Source organism: Amaranthus tricolor, chromosome 7 (genome assembly GCF_026212465.1).
Source record: "Amaranthus tricolor cultivar Red isolate AtriRed21 chromosome 7, ASM2621246v1, whole genome shotgun sequence".
In the NCBI taxonomy this organism is placed as follows: Eukaryota; Viridiplantae; Streptophyta; class Magnoliopsida; order Caryophyllales; family Amaranthaceae; genus Amaranthus; species Amaranthus tricolor.
Genome location: NC_080053.1, coordinates 13196930 through 13207555, shown reverse-complemented (window position 1 = coordinate 13207555; position 10626 = coordinate 13196930). Strand labels below are relative to the sequence as shown.

General features: G+C 34.1%; 1 protein-coding gene and 1 pseudogene across 1 annotated transcript; both read left to right on the top strand.

The window, feature by feature from the left end:
- Positions 1–1063: 1063 nt before the first annotated feature.
- LOC130818516 (uncharacterized) lies at positions 1064–2311 on the top strand. The gene has a single exon (XM_057684683.1). The coding sequence runs from the start codon at positions 1064–1066 to the stop codon at positions 2309–2311; it is 1248 nt and encodes a 415-aa protein (XP_057540666.1).
- Positions 2312–4995: 2684 nt separating this feature from the next.
- LOC130818515 (uncharacterized) lies at positions 4996–7720 on the top strand (annotated as a pseudogene).
- Positions 7721–10626: the final 2906 nt, after the last annotated feature.

The following is a 10626-nucleotide window of genomic DNA, read 5'->3' as shown; positions in this document are numbered from 1 at the left end:
GTATCATCCCTGCCATTTTCACTCTAAATGTCGAAGAAAACAGGGACATGGTTCTGGTTCTGAAAACGGCCGCCATTGCTGAGAATACTCAGGTCCTCGACATCCCGCAAATCGTATCCAGTGTACACTCTTGCCAGGTCAATATCAAAGGTATTCTCTCCCTCTCCCCAACCAAATTATTGATTGTGTTTGAAAATGAGAATGATGCCAATACTGCTGTGAATTTGGATAGCCCTTTGTGGAATGTGTTTGATGATGTTAGGCTATGGTCGGAAGGCGAATCCTTTGATGATAGGTTAGTATGGATTGAGTGTGTTGGTTTGCACCCCCTATGTTGCTCAAAGGATAATTTGAAATTGATTGGGGAAAAATGGGGGCAGGTTGTGCATATTGAAAATAAAATGCAGGGTGTTGATTGTATTACTAGTGCCAGAATCCTGTTGAGAACAAAGGCACAGAACAGAATTGAAAACCGAATTAAACTTTTCTCTGAGCATAGTAGTTGTGATGTTTGGGTAAAAGAACTTTATGGTAATTGTGGACAAAATGGCGTCTATGATAATAAGAATGTGGTAATCCCGCTCCCTGCACATATCGATGATAAAATGGAGGAGAGGTTGATCAAAAAACATTACAGTTCAAACCCCATAACTTTCCCTGACCCTTTGGTGCAGGAGATGGGCGATAATATGAACCTTAGGGATAAACAGGAATGGGTGGACCCCATGGTATGGAATGAGAATATCCATTGGGAAAATGCTGGAATTCGATCCTCTTGCCCGAATCTGTGTACCCCTGTGTCCACCCCCTTGTCGAACAGCAGACCATCGAGACCTAGAGGTAGGCCTAGAAGATCATCTCAACAACAAATACCCCATGAAACACCTTCACATGGATCAATTGAAACAAGAAAAACATGGGAAGTTGCGCAACTGTTAGGCATCTCTTCTCATGAGGAATAAGCTGTATTATCTGGGCTAAGGAAATCAAAAAGAATTTTACTCCTGGAAGGGAAAAGCACATGAAGATTTCACCTTTTGGCGGGTCATACTATCATTAAATCATGAACTGTCTATTTTGGAACATCCGGGGGATTGGTAAAGGTGAGAAAACTTTAGCAGTTAGTTCTCTTGTTAGAAAGAAAAATGTCTCCTTTCTGGGTCTGGTTGAAACAAAGCATCGGCAGCCTTTTCAGCCCAGGCTAAGAAGATTATGGGGAAATGATGAGTATGATTTTTGTGAAGTCTTGGCCTCTGAATCACATGGTGGTGGAATAATTGCCGCTTGGGATAAACAAACTTTTCATGCCTATGTCAAGCATAAGGGTAACAGATGGATAGTCATAGAAGGGTGTATCAAGTATCACAATTTTGAGTGCTGCGTTGGGGTGATTTACGGACATAATGATAGAGCGAATAGATTCGCTATGTTTGAGGAGCTCAAAGAGAAGGCGGAGAATATCAAAAAACCGATCCTAATACTTGGAGATTTCAATGTCACATTACACTCAGGGGAAAGAACAGGATTTGTCACATGTAGCCGCAGTATGAGGGACTTCTCGAAGTGGATAAATGATCTAAGGTTACTTGACATTCCACTACAGGGGGTGAGATTTACCTGGAGAAGAAATGAATCAAAAAGTAAACTGGACAGAGCCTTATGCAGTAGTGAATGGTTGACAACATTTCCGAACATGAACTTGAGGGGACTAAGTAGAAGCTTCTCAGATCATAATCCTTTACTCTTAGTGTTGGAAGAGTTCAACGATTGGGGCCCGAAACCTTTCAGATGCTACGATGCCTGGTTCCTACACCCACATTTTAAAAGTTTCTTCAACAATGAGTGGCGCAATGCTCCTAATGTCTCTCTACACACAAAATTAAAGATCCTCAAGACCCCTATCAAAAATTGGCGCAGGGAAAACTTTGATCACATGGAAAACACAATTGCAGATCTTGAACAGGTGATACATGAACTTGAGACGAAAGGTGAGCGAACGCAGCTTGACAATATGGAAATGGCTAGACTCAATGCTGCAAATAGTGCTCTCCACCGGTGGCTCATTAGAAGAGAGAGAATTTGGAGGCAAAGAGCTCGAGCATATGGTTTCAACAAAAAAGATCACAACACAAAATTCTTTCATGCAGCAACAATGGTTAGAAAAAAGAAGAAACAAATCAACCAGATAAAAATCAATGGGAGGGAAATCGCTGGGATGCATAACCTCAAGCAAGAAGTCAGGAGTTACTTTGTCAAGCGCTTTACTCAGGAAGCTACCCCAGCTTTTGATTTTAACATGGCAAACCTGTAACAGACCGTTTTTCTTATTCTTAAATATTTTGACAAATTCAATAATCGTTTCGTTTTATTATTTTCTTTTAAATGCCGTTTCGAATTTTTATTCCAATCGTTTTTAAGCTCTCGATTTTCTTTTATATATAATTTATTTCACTTAAAAAAAATTACCTAAATATTAAGTCTAGCTAAATTACCTACAATAACTTAATCTTTTTATTTCCTATATTAATTTATGATTAAAAATAAAAACATATATAATAATATAAATATAAAAATAAAAAAAAAAATAAAGTAAAAGTAAAAATCTTTAAAGTTGGCGGCAAGGTGGCTAGGTGCCAAAAAAAAAATTAATTAATGTAGTCTTATCTTTTACATAAAACCAAGAATAAGATCTTGGATTTTTGATTTTCTTACACATGAAGGAAGATTAAAATAATAAAAAAAAAAAAATTAATTACTATCCTTAGCCTATTTATACCCAAAGAACCGTGGGTAAATGAAAAGAGGAGGAAAAAAAAAATCAGAAAAATTAATTCCTAAAAGCAAATTCCTAAAGAAAAATTCTAAAAACCCTAGAAAAATTCCTAAAAATTCTCAAAAATTTTCTAATAATAGTATTTAGTATTAATTATAGAAATTCAAGGGGAGGAAGCTAATTTTGTGGCTAAAAATTCTACAATGATTAATAGTGAAATTATTGAAGATATAAATTCTTACATATATTTATTTACATGAAATTATGCCCATAAATTTTTATATGTGTTTATTATATTTAAATTTCATTTTCTGCAAATTTTGGTGAATTAATTCGTTGTAATTTAATTTATATGATTTATTCTTTGAATTGCCAAAAACCGCAAAATCTGAAATAATTTAAATTAAAATAGTAAATATTACTATTTTTAAACGAAATTTTTTCTGTACATATATATATATGAGATATAGATTGTGTATTAATTTCGTGAAATATTATTGAGTATAAATATTATTATTAATTTTTTCTAAAAAAACAAACCGCAAAATCTGAAATAATTTTAATTAAAATAGTAAACATTAATATTTTTAAACGAAAATTTTTCTGTACATATATACATATGAAATATAAGTTGTGTATTAATTTCGTGAATTATAGTAGAGTATAAATATTATTATTAATTTTTACTTAAAAAAAACGCATTAAATAAGAAAATTCATAAATTGGTTAAAAATAAATAATTCTGGAAAAAAAAAATAATTTTTTTTAGTGTTACTGTATTTTCATTTCATTTAAATTATTTTTTTTTTTTGTAAAATTTTGTGATATTTAAATTTTAAAGAAATAAATTAATAATCTAAATTGTTATTGTAGGCAAAAAGAAAGAAAAGTGAAATAATAATTAAAATTAATTTATTTTGGTGAATAAAAATATATACCAACTTAATTAATAAAAATTTATTTATTTTAAAATATTTCGTGTAGATTTTGATCTTAACAAAATTAATTATTCATGTACTAAATCTAAAAATAAGTTATTAAGAAAATAATGAAGCATAATTGAAATTTATTTATAAATAAATACTAAAGACCCATTTAGTTTTGATTTTAATAATAATAAATGATTATTTGTATGTAAGTCGTAATGAATTTATTTCTATTGTATGTTATTGTAATGTTGCATTTATATGAAAACAGTAACATGATAATAAAAAGGCTTGATAGTAAGGAAATGCCGAACCATGCTTCCGGCATGTAAAAAACGTGGGACGTGTTTTCCGGCACGTAAAATACGGCGAACACAGTAAGGTTGTTTAACCTGATCTGTGGCTCGAGCAACATTGTACTGGAGGAATGACGACTCCCACTAAGTTATGGGTTTTGGTTTACCTCACCCTAACAGGCCCTTACATATATCAAACAAAGATCATATGTGTTGCATTCATTAAATAAGTAATCGGATTCCACGCCCTAACACTCAAGCAGAAGTGTTAGTAAATCACGCCCTGGTACTCAAGCAGAAGGACCAGAAGTTATATATATATATATATATATATAAATGAATTTAATATAAAAATAAATTCCCTATAATACATAAGATACCTTGCATATTATTTATTGCAATGCACTTATTTTTGCTTATTACTTAATTGTCGTGCATATACTATCCATACTTGTATAGTTGCGGTAAGTTTTTATACTCGGTTTTTTTTAAAGCTGACCGATTTCCATCGGCTGTTCCCATATTTCGGGAGCAGATGCTGCAGGTAACTTTACATGAAGTTATTAAGAAGCTATAGTATTGTCTGTGTGATGTTAGTATATATGTAGTTTATATTACGGGTATGTAAAAACGATAATTATGTATTAAAGAAAGATGTAATACGTAAAATTATATTTTAATGATTTAAGTTTTCTTTGTTTTTATTGAAAATTCTGTTTTGTCTTATTTGTTTTTCGCAATAACCACGGTACGATAGACTTCCGCTTAGCATTACTTACTATATTTTATAATAAACCTACATTAGAAAAGAACGATCCGTTACACTTGGTATCAGAGCCAACGTTATTCGAATGGTCGGATCTTCTTATCCGATACTAGGAAACACCGTGATAAATTACATTTTGAAAAAAAAAAAAATTAAAATTAGTATTTTAAATGAAATTTGTTTTATGTGTTTTCTGTGCTTAAAAAAAAATATATATGTGATTTGCAATTTAAAATGTGGCTAACGCAATACTTCCCTACTTTATTGAAGATGCCAAGAGGTGGTGGTAGAGGATGTATCGCAAGAAGTGAACCTCAAGAAACGAGGAATGATTTTGCTGATGACACGACCCAGGATGCAAGAGTTCAGGCTCTGGAAAATCAGTTAAGAATGATGGAAAGGAATAATGAGAGGCTGCTGAACTTAATGGAGAAGCAGATGAGTCGTTTCCATGAAGATGATGAGGGGAAATTTTATAAGAGATTGTCTAGTCATCAACCTCCAAAATATGATGGAGAACCTGATCCAGTTCGCTTTGAGGATTGGATTGCAGAAATGGAGAAACTGTTGGAGGCTATAAACTGCTCGTCAAGGATGAAAGTGAAATTAGCCGCATTCTACTTAACAGGCACTGCTGAATTATGGTGGAGGACTGTAAAACAAACCGCCATAGATTCTACTTGGGAAGAATTTATAAAGAAGCTTCGTGATCAATTTTACCCACCCTCGCTTCAGAGAAAGAAAGAGAATGAATTCTTGTTTCTAAGACAAGGAACTATGTCAGTGATCGAGTACGCAAGTAAGTTCAGAGAGCTGGCTAGATTCGCTACCGAAATTGTGATCTCTGATCGGGGCAAGGCGATTAGATTTTTCGAAGGTCTGAACCTCAGGATCCAAAAAGGCACTCCTAGATATCAAGATTTTGATGATTTGTACAATCAAGCCTTGGAGTACGAGCGTATTTTGGAAAAAGAAGACGGGTTTAATAAAAGAAAGAATGAATCTAGTGGGGGCAGTAGGTACAAGAAGGCCAGGAATGAGGGGAAGAAGCCGTTTCAGACTGTAGCAAGGCCGACACAGTGGAAATGTAGGTTATGTGGAAAAGATCATCGAGGCCGAAACTGTAATGGGAAGATTGTATGCTACAAGTGTCACAAGGAGGGACATCTGGCTAATAACTGTGGGGAAACGTTCAATCTGAGCAAAACAACATCAGAAGCTGCAGGAAACAGAGCATTTGGCAATCAGAGGAATGAGACTAGAGCATCAGTAGGCCTGCATGCAATTGGAGATCATTATGATGGTTTACACCAGGAGTTTGAAGTTGAAGGTAAAGTAATTTCTGGAAAATTTCCTGTTGGTAATTTTACAGCAAATGTTTTGTTTGATTGTGGAGCGGATAGGTCTTTTATTTCCAGTGCTTTTCTCCGCATATCTTCTATTTCTTTAAAACCTCAAAAATCCCACTTGTGTATCAACTTACCTGATGGTACACCTTACCTGTGTGATCGTATCTTTTATGATTTTCCATTGGAGATTTGTGGGAATCTTTTACCAGCTGACTTAATTCAATTTGATTTGGGAACATTTGATATCATTTTGGGTATGGATTGGTTGGAGAGATATTCAGCGGAGATTTTGTGTAAGGAAAAGGTTGTTAGAATAAAAACTTCCGAGGGAACAAAGTGTATTCGGAAGAACTCAAGATCTCAGCTAGAGACAATTTCTGTAATTCAAGCATCACAAATGATAAGACAAGGAGATGAAGGGTTCTTATGTTATGTTACTACTGAAGAAGTAAAACCTAAACCTAGTTTGCAAGAAACCCCGATCGTGCAAGAATATTCTGATGTGTTTCCTGAAGAATTACCCGGTATACCTCCAAGAAGAGAAGTAGACTTCCATATTGACCTTATTCCTGATATCACCCCTATTTCTAAAACTCCTTACCGTTTTGCTCCAGCTGAATTGGCTGAGCTGAAAAAGCAGCTAGATGAATTGCTGGAAAAAGGTTTCATTCGACCTAGCGTTTCACCATGGGGAGCTCCGGTCCTCTTTGTCAGAAAGAAAGATGGGAGTATGAGGCTATGCATTGATTATCGGGAGATCAATAAGATTACCATCAAGAATCGTTATCCTTTGCCTAGGATAGACGACCTTTTTGATCAGTTAGGGGGAGCAAGGGTCTTTTCGAAGATAGATTTGAGGTCTGGTTATCATCAATTGAGGATTGCTGAAGAAGATATTCCTAAGACTGCATTCAGAACCAGATATGGGCACTATGAGTTTCTAGTAATGCCATTTGGTCTAACGAATGCTCCAGCAGCATTTATGGACCTCATGCAAAGATATTTCAACCCTTACCTGGATAAGTTTGTGGTTGTGTTTATTGATGATATATTGGTGTATTCGAAGAATGAAGAGCAACATGAGCAGCACTTAAGGATAGTTTTAGAGAAGTTGTGAAAGGAGAAACTTTATGGCAAGTTTAGTAAATGTGAATTTTGGTTAGAGAACATATCTTTCTTAGGGCACGTTGTTTCGAAAGATGGAATTTCTGTTGACCCTGAAAAGATTAGAGCAGTGATGGAATGGCTGAATCCAAAGAGTGTTACTGAAGTAAGAAGTTTCTTAGGCTTGGCAAGCTATTACAGGAAGTTTGTGGAAAATTTTTCTAAAATTGCCCGACCGTTGTTTGAGTTGCTTAAAAAGGGAGTTCGGTTTCAGTGGGGCGAGAAGCAGAGTAAATCATTAGAAGAGCTTAAAAGGAGACTTACGACGGCACCTGTGTTGATCATGCCCGACTGTGAGAAAGCATTTGAGGTATATTGTGATGCATCGAAGGAAGGTTTGGGATGTGTGCTAATGCAAGAAGGCAAAGTAGTAGCTTATGCGTCAAGGCAATTAAGGCCACACGAGTTGAATTATCCAGTACACGACATTGAACTAGCAGCTGTAATTTTTGCTCTGAAGTTATGGAGACATTATCTCTATGGAGTACCATGCAAGATCTTCACTGATCATAAAAATTTGAAATATGTCTTCACTCAGAAGGAACTGAATATGCGACAAAGGCGGTGGCTGGAAATCATTAAAGACTTTGAAGTTGACATAAATTATCATCTCGGAAAAGCAAACAAAGTGGCAGATGCATTGAGTAGAAGGCCGAGGATATCTGTAAATGCTATAATGACGGTACCTTGGGAATTATACCGAGAAATCCAGAAGTTAGATCTAGAAATTGTTCATCACTATCAAGTTGTTGAATATTTGGGAGCAATGACTATACAACCGACTTTGTTCGAAAGAATTATAGAAGCACAACAAGAAGATCCCGAAATAATCGAGTTAATCATTCGAGTTCAAAGAAAAGAGACAGAAGCGTTCGAAGTGGGTGAGAAAGGTGAACTAAGAATGAACGGGAGATTGTGTATACCAGACAACACAGAGTTGAAAAAAGAGATTTTGAAGGAAGGACACCAAGGAATGTTTCACTTACACCCTGGTAGAGATAAAATGATTGAAGAATTAAGGAAATTATTTTGGTGGAAAGATATGAGGAAAGATGTAGCTGATTTTGTATCTCGATGCTTGATATGCCAGAAGGTGAAATTTGAAAGGCAGAAGAGTTCTGGACTACTTCAACCACTAGAAATTCCTGAGTGGAAATGGGATTCCGTATCCATGGATTTTGTAGTTGGATTACCAAGAACGCAACGAGGAAATGACACAATTTGGGTAATAGTTGACAGATTGACCAAAGTTGCAAGGTTCCTGCCAATGAAGGGAACATGGTCAGTAAAACAATTGGCTGATGCTTATGTTCGAGAAATTGTAAGATTACATGGAGTACCGAGAACAATTGTGTCTGACAGAGACCCAAAATTTTTGTCTCGATTTTGGGAAAAGTTGCAAGAAGCATTCGGATCGAAGCTATGTTTAAGTACTGCATTTCATCCGGCTACTGATGGCCAAACCGAAAGAACCATCCAGACATTAGAGGATCTTTTGAGATGTTGTATTCTTGAATTTGGTGGTTCATGGGAACAGAAATTGCCTTTGATAGAGTTTTCATACAACAACAGCTATCAAACCAGCATCAAGATGGCACCAAACGAAGCCTTATACGGGAGAAAATGTCGAGTGCCGTTATGTTGGGATCAGATGGACCGAAATGTGCCAGAAGGACCAGATCTTATCCAAGACTCTATTGATAGCTTGAGGGTAGTGCAAGAGAATATGAAGGCAGCACAAAGTAGACAGAAGAGTTATGCAGACAACCGTCGCAGAGCTTTGCAATTTGCTGAAGGTGACAAAGTATTTCTGAAGATTTCACCAACGAAAGGAGTCCAACGCTTTGGGATAAAAGGGAAATTAAGCCCTAAATTTATCGGACCTTTTGAAATTTTGAAAAGAGTAGGGGAGGTGGCATACGAACTAGCTTTACCCCCGGGTTTAGCTAGAGTTCATAATGTATTCCATGTTTCTCAATTGAGAAAGTATATCCACGATCCATCCCATGTGTTAGTTCACGAACCCCTCCAAATTGATGAAAACCTAGCTTATGAAGAAAGACCAATTAGAATTTTGGATCGTCAAGTGAAAGAATTGAGGAATAAAAGAATACCTCAAGTTAAAGTGCTATGGTCGAACCATCATATCGAAGAAGCAACTTGGGAAAGTGAAACTGATATGAGAGAACGCTATCCCCAGTTGTTCATTTAGGTTCAAGTTTCGGGACGAAACTATGTTAAGGGGGGAAGAGTTGTAACAGACCGTTTTTCTTAATCTTAAATATTTTGACAAATTCAATAATCGTTTCGTTTTATTATTTTCTTTTTAATGCCGTTTCGAATTTTTATTCCAATCGTTTTTAAGCTCTCGATTTTCTTTTATGTATAATTTATTTCTCTTAAAATAAATTACCTAAATATTAAGTCTAGCTAAATTACCTACAATAACTTAATCTTTTTATTTCCTATATTAATTTATGATTAAAAATAAAAATATATATAATAACATAAAAAAATAAAAAAAAAAATAAAAAAAAAAAAAAAAAAGTAAAAGTAAAAATCTTTAAAGTTGGCGGCAAGGTGGCTAGGTGCCAAAAAAAAAATTAATTAATGTAGTCTTATCTTTTACATAAAACCAAGAATAAGATCTTGGATTTTTGATTTTCTTACACATGAAGGAAGATTAAAATAATAAAAAAAAAAATTAATTACTATCCTTAGCCTATTTATACCCAAAGAACCGTGGGTAAATGAAAAGAGGAGGAAAAAAAAAATCAGAAAAATTAATTCCTAAAAGCAAATTCCTAAAGAAAAATTCTAAAAACCCTAGAAAAATTCCTAAAAATTCTCAAAAATTTTCTAATAATAGTATTTAGTATTAATTATAGAAATTCAAGGGGAGGAAGCTAATTTTGTGGCTAAAAATTCTACAATAATTAATAGTGAAATTATTGAAGGTATAAATTCTTACATATATTTATTTACATGAAATTATGCCCATAAATTTTTATATGTGTTTATTATATTTAAATTTCATTTTCTGCAAATTTTGGTGAATTAATTCGTTGTAATTTAATTTATATGATTTATTCTTTGAATTGCCAAAAACCGCAAAATCTGAAATAATTTAAATTAAAATAGTAAATATTAATATTTTTAAACGAAATTTTTTCTGTACATATATATATATATGAGATATAGATTGTGTATTAATTTCGTGAAATATTATTGAGTATAAATATTATTATTAATTTTTTCTAAAAAAACAAACCGCAAAATCTGAAATAATTTTAATTAAAATAGTAAACATTAATATTTTTAAACGAAAATTTTTCTGTACATATATACATAT